The sequence below is a fragment of the Athene noctua genome, chromosome Z (assembly GCF_965140245.1).
Source record: "Athene noctua chromosome Z, bAthNoc1.hap1.1, whole genome shotgun sequence".
NCBI classification, from domain to species: domain Eukaryota; kingdom Metazoa; phylum Chordata; class Aves; order Strigiformes; family Strigidae; genus Athene; species Athene noctua.
In genome coordinates, this window is record NC_134077.1 from 49572102 (window position 1) to 49591941 (window position 19840).

General features: G+C 38.1%; 1 protein-coding gene across 1 annotated transcript; it reads left to right on the plus strand.

Moving 5' to 3' along the window:
• Positions 1 to 320: 320 nt before the first annotated feature.
• Positions 321 to 19632, plus strand: DIRAS2 (DIRAS family GTPase 2). Its single transcript, XM_074932603.1, has 2 exons — positions 321 to 586; positions 15521 to 19632. The coding sequence occupies exon 2, from the start codon at positions 15561 to 15563 to the stop codon at positions 16158 to 16160; it is 600 nt and encodes a 199-aa protein (XP_074788704.1). The 5' UTR covers positions 321 to 586; positions 15521 to 15560; the 3' UTR covers positions 16161 to 19632.
• Positions 19633 to 19840: the final 208 nt, after the last annotated feature.

The following is a 19840-nucleotide window of genomic DNA, read 5'->3' on the forward strand; positions in this document are numbered from 1 at the left end:
CTCCCCAAAGGCTTCGTAAGCTTTTTAAAGTTAAAGGAATAGGCTTGTTCCATGTTCAGGTGCTGAAAAAAAAAAAAAAAAAAAGGAGAATTATGGGCACAGATTAATATAAACTACAGCGTTAAATTATAAACTAGAGAACATTTGGAGGTCTTAAAGACCAGTTGTAAAGATGGGCTACATTTGTTGAGAAAGCCAGAAAATTACAGCCGGTATACGCGTACTTCCAGACATCTGTACATGCATGTAGGTATTCCTCAGTTACTCAGTAGGTGGCGGTTAAAAGCCTAGCTGAGCTCTGCCGTCGCCATTTGGGCAGTGGCTCCCGCAGAGGCTGGAGTCAGTCCGCCCGAACGGGCCGAGGCAGGAGGAGCGCCGGCCGCCAGCGGCAGAACGGCTGCCGCGGCGGGGTCCGGCCCGGCAGCAGCCGCCGCCCGGCGCAGGGACGGCATCCCGCCGCGGAGCCGCAGCCCCCTGCGCTGAGACGGGGACTCCTTTCTGGTGGAGGAAGCAGCGCAGCGAGGGCGGACAGCTGGTGCGATGACAGGCAGAAACTGAACGGTTCGAGCTTTCTGTTCCCACAGAGGTAAAATTCTTTTCCGCTGTTTTACTACGTTACTTCGTACAAGAAACATAGCTTTGCATTGAGATTAGAGGTCTTTATTTCCTCTGACCAAAATCCATCCCTCACTCAGGCAAAATTTCCACCGAAGTCAATAGAGTTTTGCGTGAGTTATGACTGCAAGATTTGATCTAAGCATATATCTTATGTCGAGAACATGCCGTGCTCTAAACTGGGGCTGACAGGGAAGCCAGAGGCTGGTCATATGCACACTGACCAGTTAAACAATATGATTTTTCTGTGTGCTGGGATGCTAGCAACGGCTTCATAATCTTTTTTTTAAGCTTTAATTAAAACTCAATGTGCTGAATTTTGCCCTAGTTTATACTGCTGCCACTGCTGTGTTTTAAGGACTTTTTTTTTTTTTTTTTTTTTTTTTTTTTAATGAAAGCTACATTTTAACTTATGTGATGAAAGAATACAAAATGTTGAGTCTGTATAAAATAACTCCAGGTGTTGCTTTCTTTGAAACAAATACAACTTTGCAGCATTCCACTGACAGGCGGGCAGTATTTTATTTGTTCAGTAGATTGTGCCTCTCTCAACTGAATGAAAGGAAATAAATAATGAAAGGCCATTCTCAAGTGTCTGTGAGTGACTGAATTCGGATTTAATAATACTTCCTCTCTTGCTATCTTCCCCGTGGAGTGTGGGATGGTCTGTATGCTGCAGCACTTGGTCACAATGGGGTGAGCCCGAAATAGAACGACAAGATTTGATGTATTTTGTTTTTATAGCATTTTCCAAATGTCTTGTTTTCATGAGTGCCTGTTCATACATTCATACATACATGTCTGTTTAGAAATGCACACACGTATAGGCATGTAGTGTGTGCATCCCCATACGTTTCCACATAAACAAAGCTGTTGCAACTGATGTTTTACCTTTGCCAGGGTTTACAGTTTACTGTATCTATGTTTGCAGGTCTCACAATTTTGAATCCTGGGTCAGAGGGCTATTTTGGCTTCCCCTGCCCCACCCTGCCACCCCCCACCTCCCCTTTTACATTTCTGACCGGTGGACCTCACTTGTGTTCAGGAGCTGTCCCCTGGGGTCCAGCTGTGGTGGTAGCAGTGCCAAATTCTCACAGAATGTCATCATTCAGGGGGCTACAAAATGTGCTGTCCCTCCAGGTTTCATGCCCTCTCTCACACTGCACACCACATTTCTGAGGTTCTTGCATGAAGAACTGTTCAAACATGGAACAGGTTCAAATACCATTGCAAATCAATGGACCTATGGAACTGGGGGAGTGTACAGCCCTTTATCTTTATCCCTGGGAAGAGAGAAGAACAAACGGGTATAAGTGGGCTGTGGATACACTTAGGCTGGAAGGTTTCAAACCTTTAGAACAACAAGGTTCCAAAATTACCTTCTTGTTGAAGTGATAGACAGAAAAGGCTCTAAATGTTTTTCAGCTGGAACGTGATGGAAGGGATTATGTGAAATGGTTGCCTGCAATAGCAAAGAAATTGATTTGATGATCCAGAAGGTCTCTTTCTGTACTAAATGCCATTCTCACTTTTCACTGGATGTTGCTTGCATTTAAAAGTATCTTTGCAAATGGGTCAATGTCTTTGGAAACCCAGTTTTCCACACATCTCACTTCAGAGCCAAATGAAAGCACATTTCTCTCTTAGGTTTTGCTGCACTGTTGCTTACACCAGCAGACACATAAGCCCTGATGGTCATCAGGATGAATAATATCCCTTTCTCAGTGCAGAGCAGAGCTCTTTGGAAGATGATTTGAATTCAGAGGCATGGCTCCTTGTGGCCAAGTGGTCAAGATTATATTATACTGGCACTGAAGTCTCTGTGGTACCAACAAAAATAGTGGATAATATATAAACTGATAATGCTGTTTCTAGGTTACTAGTGCTGTTTCTAGTTTCCTTTGAGGATCACCTCATAACTTTCTTTTGTGCTAACCAGCACACCTGCCCATGTAATGATCCCGTCATCATGTGTGAAAAAACAAAGACTCACACTTTTGTTGTGACAGTGTGCTTATTGCCTCAAACTTAGCTTATTTTTTAAAACAGCAATAAACACTATTCTGGTTCAAAGATGCTCCTACAGAATGAACGTTCCCATTCAATTCCATATTTCCACTTCCTCTCTTTGTAACCTGATCCTTTTCTTGCCTTTTTATGGTTTTGATTTACATACTACATTGGATTGCTTTCAATTCACAGTGTACCTCAGTAACTATTCTGTAATATATAATAAGCTGCATTTGAATGTTCCAGCTCCAACACTGTGTATGAGTATCAGGCCATTTGTACACTTAAACAGAAACAGTGTTCACTGTGGGAGATTTGGTTTGGTACATAGGGCCAATTCCAAAATCTTGTTACTTTCCCCTTAATACTTTGTATTAGTAGGCCTGACTGAACAATTATTAGTATTACATAGAGGAAGAAAAAAGACAATTTTTGTGAAATGTGAATACATAATTTTAGCAATATTAGTTTCCCTTTTAACCGAACAATTTCCTTAAATGTACCAGGGGAAAAAAAAAAAAAATCTTGGAATTTTTTTTCTGTTTGCTATTTTTTACTTTGCACACAAGCAAAGGTTTCTAAGTATCAACAAACAAACACTTTCAATGCATCCTTATTGTTGCACTAAAATTAAAAAGTGCGTTAAATTATCTTATCTTACTGATGGAAAGGCAGAGGAAAAGATACACCAAGTGGCAATGCAATGGTACATTTGAATTGAAAAAGAACATACTTTATTTTGCCTGTTTGAGAAAACAAATACTGATTTGTTTTCAATCACAAAATATTGATTACTGTATAATTCTTGAAATGAGTATCAGAGGAAGAGCAAAGTGTCAAAGAGGGTGTTGCAAGGCTGTGGCAAATGCACTTTTCCACTCACAGGAGCTCAGGAGGGTCTCCTCTTGAGCACATAAATTTGAATTGAATGAGATGAAAATCAGTCTCTGATTATTCTGACTGTACAGGGCAGCAGTACAGTATGGCAGCAAAATGCAATCACCCTCACTCTGACAGCAGGTGATGGAATTGGTTTTAGTTAAATATGAATAAGTGTCAATGAAGTTATGACAGACTGTTAGCATCTTTTTTTAAAGTATGTATGTAGTAATATGCCATCTGAAGAGAGCAAATCCATTCCTTGACTGCAGATGTTTCTTTCCCAAAATGTCCAGTTAAAATTAATGTGAAGCTAAGAAAAGTAGACTTACCTTCTTTTATTTATTTTTATTTATTTTTATTTATTTTGATATTCCCTGAAAATCTAGACTGACAGTTTTTATCTGTTCTGAAAAAGTTAGTTTATTAATTTAAATAATCAAATGTTATCTACCATCAGTAGCTAAAATATCGCTGTAAACCCAACTAAAAACCACCAATGTTTTTCCAGTTTTTCCACTCAAATATTACAATGATACCATGTGTAACTGAGAAAGTGTTTTTTAATCTTTAGAATATAGTTTTTACAGTTTTGGCTGCTGCTACAAGGAAAAGAAACATGAATTGAGAATGGACTACTCTAAAGGCTAAACCTACCTTTTTCTTACTTCAGAACAGAAAGTACTGAAAACTGAGGAACTGATGAAGATTAGTGTAAAATTGCTTTTCTGTTTAAAAAGTTAAAAAAAGTTTCAGTAAGGAAAGTATTCCATTTTGTGAAAATACTGGGATTTTTAATTCTTAAAAAAATACACTTTACAGTTAAAAAGAAAAATAAATAAAATTTTCTCCCCAAACCAGGTTATAAATGGTACATCATGGACAGCAAAGACCTTCTTGTGAACATTTAGAAACTCCTGTCAGAAAGCTGTCATTCCTGTATCATACCCCACAGCTGTACCTTAATTGCTCATTTTCAACCCTTTTGATTTGCAGAAAAAAATTCTGTGGAAATACAGACTTCCTACTAGTGCCTGGAAGCATTATCCACAATGGGAATGCATTACTTAATTACTTGTCAGGGATCCTTCGGGGTCCTGAAGCCCACTGTATTAACCTATTCGCAAGTTATTGCCCAACAAACCAGCTGCGAAATGTATATTATATTGGCTGGTAGTGGTTATGGAGGAGTTACCATACCCAGCTAGGACAGCAAGACAAATACTGATGTTGTCAGTGTAGACCACATTGTTTTGAATGGGGTATTATTTGGCCTGTGGAAGAGTATCAGAAATGTTGCAGTGGTCAGGACAGCAATCAAGGTATCCTTTCCAGCCCAGGCAAGGGAAACTAATTACAGGAATTATATTCATAAATCAGAATCCGTTAAGCTTTAAGAATTCTGCTTCTATAGAAGATGTGTGCAAATAGTCTCAAATTAACATTAAGAAGTTGAGGACTACAGTGTGAAGGCGAAAAGGTCACTGGTCTTTGTACAGTTTCCTTTGCTGAATGGAAACGGGTCTTCCATGGATGGCATGGTTCTTTGTAAATACACACCTTTATATGGAACTAGCTTATCGCCTAGACAGGGATTTTTACCATGAATCTCCAAAGCCTCTATAGTCAAATGATTATTTGGTAAATTTTCCTTGTTGGTTTGGGGTTTTTTAGTGTTTTTCACGTTTCTAGCTTTCTCCACTCAGGAAAACTTAAGCGCCACACATTTTCCCGTAAGATGCAGAACAAAAAGTCACTTATTTTGGGTAGTGGATATCTGGAGAAGCGGATATTTACTACAGCTGGTAAAGTTATAGCTAATTGTCAAAAAGAGTATTCTGCTGTTAAAAAAACAGAGGGGCTAAAAGGTCAGCCTGAGTATCTGATCCTGCATTTGTATGTGACAAATTCCAGTTAATAACCCTACTGCTCTACCCAATGGCATAATGTTCTAATTGTTGAAAAGTGAAGATAAAACATTCTTTGCATCTTTTCTCAGATAGATTAAATCTACTGAAAACTGAACAAAAACTACAGTGTTTAGCCTGTTAAGCTGGGGAGAAGACTGAAAAAACCAGGCCCATAGGGAACTGAGTACCGTGCTGTTACCTTGACATTTTTATTTCTATGTGTGAATTCACTAATACCTAACTGCACATATGCAAAGGCTTCTGAGCCATTTCTCACTGAGTTTTGACCATAAGCACTTAAAAGTTTAAGATACTGTTTTACCAAAATGCTTGAACAGATAAATAAATACGAGTAGCTCCGTTTAGGTCAATGAAGTGTCTAACGTGCCTGAAGCAAAGCCTGAATTTAAACAGGAACTGAGTCATGAAATTCTCCATTTTTAATTTTAAGATTAGTCAATTCACTGAATAGGAAGTGACAACCAGTAGGACACCTGTCCACCCTGGGTAAACATAGCACATTATTGCTTTTTCTGCATGAAAAGAAGATTTTCTTGTGTGGTGAGTATATGCAGTGATGCTGAATCTTGTTTTACAGTAATGGTTCATTAGTTACTCAAGGGTTAGTTCTGAAATCTCCTGAGCAACAACGGAGCAAATCATTTAAGTGTACTCCTAATTCTAAAGCTTTTTGTTGGATTAGGTCCAGCACCTTCTTCATTTTCTGCACATAAACCATCAGCAGAGGAGATCAACAGACCCTTCTGCATCATTCATTCTTTCGTCACCAGTCCTGCCTGCTTCTTCAACAAGCAATGCCACTTTGATTAAATCTAATTTCAGAAACCCATGCTTCATATTGCCCCAGCAGAGAACTCATCTAATTCTCTCCCCTTTCTTTTTCCACTTCTTTCTTGCTTAGCAAAAATATTTCTGTCACAATCTCTACTGGCTGTTATCTTAGCCCAAGCACTGGTAAAGATTTTCTTACTGTGACAGCTATGTGTTTGGGCTTTTTATTTAATGAAGTGGTTTGTTTGATATGCTATTTTATAGGGCTTCAAACAGTTTTGGAAAGGCATTATTTTGGCAATGAGATTTTTCAACACTGGTGTGATGAAAATATGACAATTTGCTAAAGCAGAGGACAGCATCTGTGGCCACAAAACAGTATAGGGACTGGATTCTGCCTCTTTTACATACAGATATTCTTAGGACAATATTCCACTTCTGCAAATACAGAACAAAACTGGGACAAATTATTCTGAGAGACCCTTGTCCTTTCTATTACTATTCTATGTTAGGCCAGCAGTATGAAGTGAATCTGCAAAACGTCTTAGAGAACATCTCTGAAAAAACTTTCTAAAATTGAAATCTTGGCTTGATACCTAGAGTGTATCTGTAGTGTAGCATGTGCATTTGTAATGTAGTGAAGAATCTGTACCAAAATGCAAGAAACACTTAGCCAACATGGAAAAAAAGGGAGCAATTTTTTTCCCCCTGTTTCTTTTTTAAGTATTTGAAAGCAAAAACTAAGATCACCTAGTCCAAACTCCTCCAAAGCACACACTTCGCTGACATTCTTGTTGTACAGGGCAATTTTAGCTTTCTGCTCTCTCTCAGTCCCATCGAGTTTTGTACAGACTGAACCACTACTTTCATTTCAGTTAGAAAATTATAAATGATAAATTTTCTATGCAAATTCAAACAATTCAAACGTTGTAGAGAGTCTAGCTCTAAAATGTAAACTGTTTCACTTGAAAAAATTTGAAATTGTCATTTGAATTTGTGCTTCCTATGAATATGTTGAATAAGAAGAATGTCTGATTTTGTCTCTTACTTTCAGATGATCAAGAAATACTGTAACAAGGACAATGTGTTAGAGAAAAACAGCAGGTTTATGACATGCAGCTTGCTTTTTTTTTTTTTTTTTTTTCAATAGAAGATGCCATTTTCTCTGTAACTTGGTCTGGTCTGCTTCCTTCTGGCTGATGATATAGAAGTTAGAATTAAGTTTTTCTTAAGTTAGAATTAAGTTAAGTTAGAATTGCTTTTCTCTCAAACAATAGTTGAGAAAAGCTCTGCCATTTTCTGCCATGACATATTATGCCATCCAGTTTTGTATTGACTCTGAAAATAAATCTGGAACTCCAAAAGCCTCTGTTCATTCAGATCTTTTTTTGGTCATACTTGGTAACTTCTGCACAGATCTTCAAGCCAGATTATTAAGTTGCTTTCAGTGTTCAATAATTAAATGCTGTTTGGCCAACAAGATGTGTTCTATTGAAAAATTCCCATGTCACCTCTAACAGCTGCATCTATGCTGACCTGTCAAAAATCACTGATTTTCTTAATCTTTCCTCCATGTAAACAGCCTTTATATCATGAGTGCTATATACGCAGACTTTATAAATAATGTTCGATTAGACCACACTTAAGCCCAGTTTAAAAAAAGATGGGAAGAATGTGCATGATTTAAGTGCTTTCTTAAGGACTTTGCTGAACTGAGACCTAAAGGTGTAATCAAACAGTGCCCATCTTCCTTTTCATGATAACAGTACAGTACATGACACCAAGTCAACTTTCTTTCAGTAAATCAGTATGTTAGTGCTTGGCCATTCAGTGCTGGAAATCTTTCAGGAGATTTGGTCTTCACTGATCAAGCAGTATTGCCATTATCTTGAAAGACCATGCTCCACCATTCTTCAGTTTGAAATCAATTCTTAGTTGAAATCAGTGTTAACACTGGGCAACATTCAGTGACAAATTGCAGTGACCAGTTGCATAAACTTTGGTCTTCTGTCTTGAGCTTTTAGACTAATGAAAAGCCAAAGCTATTACTATGAAACAACAGCAAAACTGATGCTAGAGTCCAAGAAGTTTCTGGAAGCTGCTAATTTTAATAATTATCAACATTTCAGCAGCAGCAGCATAATCACCTCTCCTAGATCAATAGGATGCTTTTCAGAAAGTTATCATTAGGTGGAAAAGCTGTAGGCAAAGTATTCTTTTTAGGAATAAAACAAATTACTTTGTTCAAACTACACTGCAGACAGTGAAAAAAACCCAGAGAAACTTTAGGTCAAATGGCTTAATGATTCCTGGCACTGTATAAATAACTTTAGCAAAATACCATCAATTACTATATTCAAATCCCACTTCACGTATGTGAAAGACTTTTTTGCATTTCAAGACTTTTTTTTTAGGGAGACTTTTTTTTTAGGGAGAAGGTATGATCCAAAATATCTGGCACCCTTCCCTATACTTTTGGTTTGTAAAGGAATCTTAAAAGTTGTAACAGTTATGAATAGGTAATATTTAATATTTGTTATCCAGCAATCTATGGATAGTATCTGGTAACAGAAGCATCAGAGACTTAAAGTCAAGGGTGAGGAAGTCACCAATATATAGATGTCACAATAACTTGTCAAGCTGAAATTTTGATATGGCAAAGCAAATTCAGGTAGCAGTTTTAGTCTAAATGCATCAAATAATTTTAGTTACTTTCATTAGTACTGTGAAGCCATACATAGTCCATTGATGTGACTTGGCCAGTCGTCCTCTTATTTTATACAAACGTGATAACAAAATAAAGGAGGCATTTTGAATGGATACTTATCTGACAAGGCTTTGCTCAAATATCGATAACACAGGCATTAACAGTATGAAAATAATTTTCTCTGTTAACATGGATGGCAAAAACATGTGCAAAAAAGCCAGAGCTGACATAAACCAAAATTGCTACAGCTTTTGTGCAGTGAAGAAGTCACAATTTACACTAGCTGACCATCAAGAAGCAGACCTTGAAAGAACATTTTGTTCAGGATGAGAATAAAAATAGTGCTTTCCACATGGACTAGAACCTCATTTTTCAAGAAGCAGCTGTTTTTACTGTTATCATTTTGTATTCAAACATGTCCAACTTTCCATTAATTTGAAAAGACCAAAGCAAAGCAAGCAAAAAAAAGAAAAAAATAATGAAAAAATGAGTCTTGTAGTAAAGGATGAAGACACTGGGAGTAAAAGAATGCCCATTCTTTAAGCCCATGTTAACTGGCAGATATGGTGAAAATACTGCCTGAGTAATGCCTGTTTATATACATGATGGACAACAAGTAAAAATTTGCAGATATCTCTTTCCCTTTTGTATGTAAATAATGTGTACCTTTTTCACCTCTGATACGGTGAAATGGCCATTAACCTTACAACCGTACTGAAATCCAGCTTACCTGTAACTACATTTGGTATTATTCTTCACCTTGGACCTTGTATCTTTGCATCACTGTATAGCCTGATGGACTGTTAATTTAAATTGGTGCAAGCTTTTGAACTAAATGCATTGCTTGTACTTTATTGGATTTTCATCATAATAATGGACATATAAACAGAGACATCTCCTAAGACTTAAAAAAAAATAAAAAAATAAATCACTGACTGATGTGAGGTGATAGTACCCAAGGAAAAAGAGCTTTCAGGAATTTAATACACAGCATCTGACAATTGCTGTTATTGAATTCAAACTGACATCTCAGTAGGACATTATAAAACCTCAAGAACTGGATCTAGTCAGATGCAATCAAAGCCTCTGACTCCAAACAGAAGAGGTAGTATAAGGTTGTTTTATAAAACAAATGCTACCCTAAAAGATGCCATCTAGCTGAACCATTTCAAAGAAATTTGCAACCTGTGACATTTCATGGAGATCTAACAATGCAAACATGGTGAAAATTTCTTGCAACAAAACCAAAACTGTGGAAAGACAGGAGAGTGAGCATTTTTTTCTATACCTACTTTCAAGTACAAACTGAAAGGGCTCACCAGCTGTAAGATTCTAATCTCATGTTACTCTAAGGGTAAGTATTCAAGCAGATTAATTTTCAGAAGTTATTTTTCAGCCTCCCTGTACCTTTTGCCAGTTACTGCATATGTTACTCATGGCTTAAATACAAACGTAAGATGCAAGTCACAAACACAATTAGTAGAAAAGTTAGACCATAAAAAATGATTAAAGATGGGATCCAACTATGGAGAACCAGTGGCTAAAGCAGGATCAGTGACATCAATTTAGTAAGTGTTAACACAGCCACGTGTAGTTAGTCACTCAAAGAATGTTGAGAGTTTGAACTATTAAATGCATAATCTGTAGTGCAAAGTACTTTGTTTAAACATTTTAAAATGCATACTTTGGTTATCACTATATAACAAAATAATTGATTTTATGTTAAAATGACTCCATCCTTAAACTGTATGCTTCTGTAGGAACAACCCTTGAGTTCTTTTACCTGACATGACAGAAACAGCTAGGGAAAGAATGCAGACCAGTAACAGTCTGTATTTCCGTTTGAACTGGTGGCAGCCTTTTGTCCCAGTGAATAGTCTGTGGAGCTCAACCACAGCAGCTGAGCTAGAACAACTCAAGCCTTTTGCTAGTGGAGCTTCTGCAAAAAAACAGAACTAAGTCAGCAGAGGTGTATGGAGACTCACTAACTCGCTTAACTTTGCAACCAAACAATTAAAAATGTATTGTATGAAAATTGCCTTTTTAAGTGAGGATAGTTTAGTTGCATTGACACTTAAGAGGATTATAGTAAATTTTCACTGATGTAGTTTGTGAAAGTAAAAAAGGCAGCAAATGGGGCTTTATTACACACAAACTCAAGAACAAGTCAGTTTTCAAGTGTAAAAAGCAACTTCTGTTTTCTACGTGCAGATTATGAAACAGATGGATTCTCAAAGTATGAATGAATCAGAGGAAATATTTACATCTAAAAATTCAGACTTCTTTCAAGTTAATTTTTCCAGACCCACATTGGCCAGAATACTGAAAGCTGATGAGACAATGTGGTAATTTATTTTGTCCTGTTGTGTGTTTTAGTTAACATATTTTAAGACAAAGAAAATTCAATACACTAATTGGGCAGTATGAAAAGCCTTAACAAATGTACAGTTGGTGCACAAAAGTGCACCACAGTCATACAAAATGATTTTCACTGCAGGAGGATCTCTGACCAGATCCACACAGAGAATACAACCACATGGTAAAAAATTGTTTTAAGGAAGACTTTCTCTTGCATGATGAAAAAGCCTTGCATGAGGTTTTTGTTTTGTTTGCTCCCAGCTCCTGAGCAGAACAAGGAATAAAATAACCTGTGGTTTTTATCTTGCTAAAACTGAGGATCTTTAGAACTAACAGACCTGCAAGTGGGACAGACTAAACAGCTGAGTAGCAGCTCTGTGGAGGAGGCCCTGGGGCCACAGTGGGCAGCGAGATGGGCATGGCCGGCAGTGGCCCTGGCTGCAACGAAGGCCCACTCTCTCCTGGGCTGTATGAACAGAAGCATGGCCGGTCACCCAGCACTCAGGAGACAACAGCTATGAGTTGGTCAGGTTTGGGCACCCCCAGCAGAAGAAACGCATCAATAAACTGGAGCAAGTTCAGATGAGGACATCAAGGGCACCGAGGTGTCCTGGGCTGCAGCACTGCCCTGTCCTGCAGGCTGAGGGGCAAGGGCTGGTTCAGCCTGGGGAAGGCACTGTTCAGGGGACACCAAAGAACAGCCCCCCAAAACCTACAGGAAAGCCACCAAGAAGATGGAGTCAAACCCTTCACAGCAATGGACAATGGGAGGAGGAGAGACAACATCTGAGTTGAAACACAAGGAGTTCAGTATAGGTATAAGGGGGAAAATTCACACTGAGGGTAGTTTAGCAGTGAAGCAGGTTGCCCATAGAGGCTGTGGGAAATGTTGGAGGTTTTCAAACTCTGACAGGACAGAACAGCCTTGTCTGGTCTCATGGATGACACTGCTGTGACCAGCAGGCTGGACCAAAGACCCTTCCAGCCTGAATTATCCTGTGTTTCTATGGTCATTTCCAAGGACAATCTGCAAAACCTCCCTAAGCCATAGATGTGCTCTTCTTACCACTGTAAAATTTTCCTGTTGACTAATGTGACTCTCTTCTACAATGTAAGCCCATTAATTTCTTTTTTTTTTTCCACTACAGATGTGCATTCTCTCTCTCTGCAATGACTTACTATGTATTTGAAGACTGTTACCATGCCATTTCAGGTTCCCTTATGTTGTGGTTTAACCCCAGATGGCAATTAAGCACTACACAGCCACTCACTCTCTCTCCCTGTCACCCACAGTGAGATGTGGGAGAGAATCAGAAAAAAAAACTTTCATGGGTTGAGATGAACACAGTTTAATAGGACAGAAAAGGAAGGGAAAAAAATATGCAAAACAAGTGATGCACAATACAGTTGCTCACCACCTGCTGACAGATGCCCAGCCAAGCCCCAAACCACAGTGTCCCCTGGCCAACTCCCCCCAGATGTCATCAGCTGGGCATGGCATCATATGGTATGAAGTACCCCTTCAGTAGTTTGGGTCAGCTGTCCTTGCTGTGTCCCTTCCCAGCTTCTTGTGCACTCCCATCCTCTGCCAGCAGGAAAATATGAGAAGCTGAAAACTCCTTGACTTACTGTAAACACTGTTTAACAACAACTAAAACATCAGTGTGTTATCAACATTATTCCCATCCTAAATCCCAAACACAGCACTGTACCAGCTACTAGGAAGAAAATTAGCATTATTCCAGCTGAAACCAGGACACCTTAGAAGCTTTTTGGATGCTTAATACTTCGTGCCATTAAGTGCCACATTTCAGTTTGTTCTAACATTTGGGCAACCATATGTGCCAGTTTTCTTGGAGACTTCTGAGTATGCTTAAAGCACAGTTTAATATAGCAGGAGTACACTCAGCTAGCTTTTCAAATTTTATTTCTTTACTCTGCATTTCACTGATCTTCATAGTGAAAATTCTCATAGTGCATTTTTTCTCATCATCGCATAGTTCCTAGACTATGTATTATCTGATTGTGCAAAGCTTAAGCTGTTCCTGTTAAGCCATGTTTTTCCTCTCTTGCTCACAAAAATTATTAAACTGTAGTTCTTATGATAGCTCATTCTGTTCAGTCACCCATGACTTTAAGTTCTACAACTGTTCTGAATTTGCATGTTTGCAGCTCTTAGGTACAGGTTTATTCTCAGTGGAACAACATCCTGCTAGCTACCTCTGTTCTCATTTCTTGCTAGCTACTTTGGTTTAGTTTGTTTTCTCAACAGCATGAGCTGCTTACTTATTCTCCTTGCTCCTCAGAAGGTTTTCCCTTGTATACAAACAAATAGACCACTGATTTCTGAGACTACGCTTCTTTCCATTCCTTGAATTCTGCTGTCAGAGAGAAACTATTTTGCTTCAGTGCCTCAGGATGAACACTTATTTATCAATCTTCCCTATATTTAAACAGGGTCTAAGAGTGACAGTGACTGCAGCGTAGGAGGGATGGAAGGGGTGAATCTGCCTTCTGCCTCAAGCCAGGCTGAATAGGCAGAGCTATGACAGCTCTCCACTTTGCCTCAGGATTAGCATCCCCAATTGCATGGGTTATTCTGCCTATGATGTGGCAGGTGAGGAAGTACAACTCCTTCATCCAACACATTATTTAAAGACAGATGTTTTCAGCTTAGTCAGACGTTAGAATTAGGACAGGATAGGATGCCCGGGACAAGAAGGATAACAAAATCAGGATACGTTTGAAAAGCAAAATAGAGACATTAGTGCAGCAGGGTTAGCCATAGTTTTAGTCTAACTGGCACAGGCAGCAACAGCATCAAATACGATGAAGCACAAAATTCAGTGTGGGCTGGCAACTGGGGTAAGATCATGGGAGCTCTACTCACATTCATACCTCTCCAGCATCACTCCATTCTCCCTGTGCTAGACAGGTAAAGGGTACCTTAAAATCATGCCCTGCAATGTAATAATTCCTTCTGCTACAATTAAGAGATAGCGTGAATGCTTTCCTTATTCACTGAAAAACCCCTCTGGTTGTTCTGCACTAGCTGCTACCCAGGCAATGTTGCAACAGGCAAATTCAATCACCTGGAACCATTAGGGCAAGGGTCCCTATTAACTGAGCCCATTTTCATAAGAACAAATATAGGTGAGCAAATTTTGCAGTTTGTTCCACATGTACTTTTTATATATCTAGCTTTGGTTTGAAAAGTAACAATATCCTAGACTCTCTTCAACTTTTAGGGCTCAATTCTTCTAGTGTTTATTTGATTAAATCTCACTAAGTATAAAAAGAAACTTGTACATACTGTGTACCTAATAAGCTGCTACTGATGGGAGGATGAATTCATCTTCACATTTATTTCAGTGAATTCCTCAGCTTGCAACCCTGTGAAAGCTTTACCATTTCTGTTATTTGGTGATGATGACAATATTTGTGGTCCTGCTGTTTACAGACAGATTATGTCAAGGGAAATTGACTTCAGGGATTTCAGAGTTTTGTGACCTTTGACATATGCATTTGCCAACCTTGACAATATAAGCCACTTTAAAATGCTGTGAAGATGCCTGCACAACCTTTCTGATAAGTGTAGCATGTCTCTTGTCGAATATCATCTCTTGTGAAATAAAGATTAAATGAAAAGGCAGACTGAACATGAACAATCTTGATTTAGCAAAATGTACTCTTTGACCTGAAATGCAAGTAGAAAGACTCATTGAAGTGGGGCATACACACTCAAACAAACCATACTGGTGCTACTGCTGAATAAGCTACAAGTATGTCTTAGATGTCACTCAAGAGTGTTGTTCAGTTGTAGTGGAGATAAATTCCTTAAGTACTGAAGAAGTGTCATGTTTAGAGTAGTTGACTGTCATACATGTGGATATCAGTATATTTCAACAATGATTTGGGGAGACTTGTTTTCGAGACAGAAGAGTAATTCAGCTTCTACAATTTATTCAGGTCTTGGCTTTGCTGAAATATTATTTCCCAGATGCAGCTTTTTATTTCTGGGGATATTAGTCCTGTAGAAAGAATACTGAAACTTTTACCAGTCCATGCCGGATTGCAAATCCTAAATTTACTACTGCAATAAATCATTCTATAACCCACTGCAAGTCTTAAATTATTAAAACTAGCATGCCATCACTTATATCACATTCATTTCTCTTACTGGAAAAGATATCACAAAATGCACTTGTATTAATGTCTGTCTTATTGTTTTTGTCATTTTCTTTCCCAGATTTTTTCCCTCTAGCTGAGAAACAGACGCACTGAGAAACATGCCTGAGCAAAGCAATGATTACAGGGTTGTTGTGTTTGGAGCTGGAGGAGTGGGCAAAAGTTCTTTGGTCTTGAGATTTGTGAAGGGCACTTTCAGAGAGAGCTACATCCCTACCATTGAAGACACCTATCGGCAGGTGATCAGCTGCGATAAGAGCATATGCACTTTGCAGATAACTGACACTACAGGGAGCCATCAATTTCCAGCCATGCAACGTCTTTCTATTTCTAAGGGACATGCTTTCATTTTGGTTTACTCTATCACCAGCCGACAGTCCTTGGAGGAACTCAAACCAATATATGAACAAATATGCCAGATAAAAGGAGATGTAGAAAGCATTCCAATAATGCTGGTGGGGAACAAAAATGATGAGAACCAAAATCGAGAGGTGGACAGCAGTGAGGGAGAAGCCATGGCTAAGAAGTGGAAATGTGCTTTCATGGAGACCTCTGCCAAGCTGAACCACAATGTGAAAGAGTTGTTCCAAGAGCTGCTAAACCTAGAAAAACGCAGGACTGTGAGTTTACAAATTGATGGCAAAAAAACCAAGCAGCAGAAAAGGAAAGAGAAGCTGAAAGGCAAATGTGTGGTAATGTGAAATTACACTGTCAGAAGTCAGTCATGCAGTCTCACCTGTCTGCCAATACCCATGTAAAACCTATAGACAGCAACCAACCATGCAAGACCCTATTTATTAGTATCTGTTTTAAAAAAAAATATTTGGAATTTGAGAAAATTAGTTACTATGGTTACTGTGAAAAAAGCCAACAATTAAAAAATCCCGTACTCTAGCAGACGGTGAGTGAAGTGAAAGACGGAGCAGGATATCTAATTTTGTAACTTACAGAAGAAAAGAAATTTCATCCTTGGCATAATGTGAAAGATTTGGAAAGTCAACTTCATTTTATTTACGTTCACATATAACTGCAAGAGAAGGCAATGTATAACGTTGGAAGAAAGTTGGCCATGAAGAGAAATGGCCATGAAGAAATCTAGAACGTATAAATGCATACTGGGTGGCATTCTCATGTCCTTTCAAAATGCTGTGGACAAAAAATTATGTGCAATTTGCATAACTGACTGGTGGGTCAGTGTGCATAGGTTAGTCTCGGATCTGCCACATAAATGAAGTGTTTCACACTAGAAGGAAGTGTGAGGGTAGCACGGTTAAAAGCAACAGATAATCCATCTACCCCCCACCATGAGATTTCTTTCCAGGATGATGCAGTGTTTGAGCTGAAGGATGAGGAAAGGCCAGCCCCTGTAGGAGACATGGAGATCATCTTTTCTAGACCCATCACTTCAGGAATGACCTGTGCTTCTGGCCACAATACATTTCAGAAGAGCAGATGTTTGCCTGTGGAGAACATGAGATTGTATAAAAAATGGTGTGCATATCCAAACAGAAATCTTCCCCAGGGAGTATTGGTTGGGGACTCCCCTACAAAAGCCTCTACGGTAAAGGCACAGTTCAAATTCTGCTGATGGCTTAATGAACCCATGGTGTTATTAGAGAACAAACTGAAAGCCTATTGAACTGGTGGTGCCCCTAGAGAGGGGTTGGTGTAGTATACAAAGTTTTTATTCAAATTACCACATTAGCTGAGTAAAACATCTTTACATTACTATATTCCAATTAGAATGGTTTTGCATTTATGCTCTACTGGATCTACTGCCTTTATACTGTCTGAAGGGTTTTATAGTTACCATTTAAACTCTTGATTTGAACTGTTATGACTATTTATACAACCAAATCCTATATCTGGAGTTAAGGCCCACAAGAGTCTCTAAGAGAAGATTTGTGTGGGTAAGTACTACAGGATTTGATATATTAAGAGTTGCAGTCAGTACTGTGTTACAATGCAATACAAAGTTCAGAATAGAAAAAAAAGGGTTTAAACCTCTCTGTCAGGGGACACTGCTCTTCTCAAAACCTTTGGAAAGGGAAGAAGTGTACAAAATGTGAGCCTTTCTGTATCTCTCTCCAAAGCTTTTAAAAAAACTAATATGAATGAATAAAGTATGTATCCTGATAACAGAGACCACCTAAGACAAAAGAAGCACATACATTTTTTAAAGGACACGTAAAAACTATATAAGCTACAATTTGCACCTAAGGAACTGCTTTGAAATAACAAAAACAAGCCACCGTATTTTGAGTAAATGTTTATGTCAAAATTATAGTATGGGAAAACGCAGTCAAACGCTAGTATTATTAGTATGCATGCTGTTGCATAATAAATATCTTCTAGGAGCAGTTCAAATGCAGTATTTGCATTTAAAATTGTTACTTTGTTCCTCTCAGAATTATTGTTTGCTTACCTTTCACATTTCAAACAAAAGTGTAGACATTTCACAGGCAGAGTGATAGCATACATTTCTTTGAGCAAGAATTGCTATTAGCACTGTCTAGAAAGGAGCATTCACTCTTTTGTCATTCACTCAGAAGAAATTCTGGCACCATTAAAATCAACCATAAAACTCCTGATTTCAAAGAAGGCAAGATTTTGTATGTTTAATTCATTGCATTAGTAGAGAAAATTAGAGCATGAAAAAAATCTAAGGCTCTTCCTTAACAATAAATTCCTGTCTCTTACATGATGCTTTTCCTCCATAAATCTGAAAGCACTTTAGAAAAATGACAACATCATTATCATAACTTCTCAGGTGGTGAAACTGAGGCACAAAGAGGAAGCAACTGCATATAAGTTACCCAGCAGGCTAGAGGCAGACCAGGAACAAAAGCAGATCTCCTCAGTCCCAGTCCAGTGCTTGCTCTGCATTTGGTCAGACTGTCTCTTCACATTCTTACATAGCTCCTAAAACACATAAAGAAACCTGGTGTGGCTTATTCAGCTAAGTGCATCTTCATCTTGTCAGTCTGTCAATCAATCAAACAAACAGTATTTCCAGGTCAGAGGTGAAAAACATTTTAAAACACTACATTTATTAAGACTTTTATAAATGTTTATACATCTGGTCTGTTTGTATGCAAATGGCTGATGATACTCAGCTTCACAGCACTGGATTCCACTAACAAAACTGGAAAATCAAAAGAATGATCACACTTAAGGAGTAATGGTCACATACAGAGGTCAGCAGTACAGAGGTGCCCACTGATGCTAAAATGCTGGTGCCAAAGGTTATCATACATGACAACTGCCTAAGCTGCCAGCATGGAATAATGATAGAAACTCAAAGGAAAAAATGCCATATGAAGACAAAGATCCTTTTAACATTATTACTTTACCTGGAGGAATTAGTTGTATAGTAAAGAATCTTGCAGAAGTAGAATATAGGGGATCTGAATTACTTAAGAGGTTATGACTGCAAGGATATTACAGAATGAAATTTGGCCCTGGGCTTTTTGAATGTGCCTCATAGCAAGAAAAGAGTAATTGTATAGCAAAAGTGGAAATTAAACAGCTGCCATTTGTTAGGCTTGAGGACCATTTCCTTTAATTTCCAGTTGATTCTTCACCTGCTACATAATAAGCCATGAATTATTTCATGGACTTGCATGTGTCAAAGCAAGGCCAGTACAGAAGCAATATTACTCATGGACCACAGACTCAAAAGAGAACACATTTTATACCCTTGCATTGTCATCCTAATTTACACTACTAGATTTTACATATCACATACCTGTGATCTGGTTTAAAACATTTGTTTTGCTATTACTCATACAATTATTTTTTTTAAATATAGGGAATAACTGTAAGGTCAATAAAGCAAATATACAGCTTTATTACATTTTGTGTTTTATTTGGGAATGTGATATCGGTATAATAGACTTTAAAATGTACAGAAAAAAGATGACATATTTAAAACATGTAAGATCTACAGTGAATTTTAGCACCCAGAAAACATGATCTAGACAAAATGAGTCTTTACAACGCATGACTTTTATACGTATTTATGAAATATTAAGATATATAGTTATCATAAAAATGTGTTGTTGCGATTTCATTAGCAAATATTTTATTCAAAAACTCTGGATATGAAGTCATTTGTGCCTACAAGTTTCTATGTTTCTGGTGATGTTCTGAACATATAAAATAAAGTTTTAAATTGAAACGCTAATTTGGAAGGAGCCTTGTTGGTGCCTGTTTTGGGTTTGCTTCATAGGTATATTAAGTATACATTTTTTAAAAGTTGTAAAGGCAATTCTCTATATCAAAATAGATTCTTATGTTAGGCAGTGTCTTAAAGTCTTCAGCTATAGAGATCAGACTCCTGAAAAGTCCTGAGAGAATTGAAGCTGTATTATCTTATCTA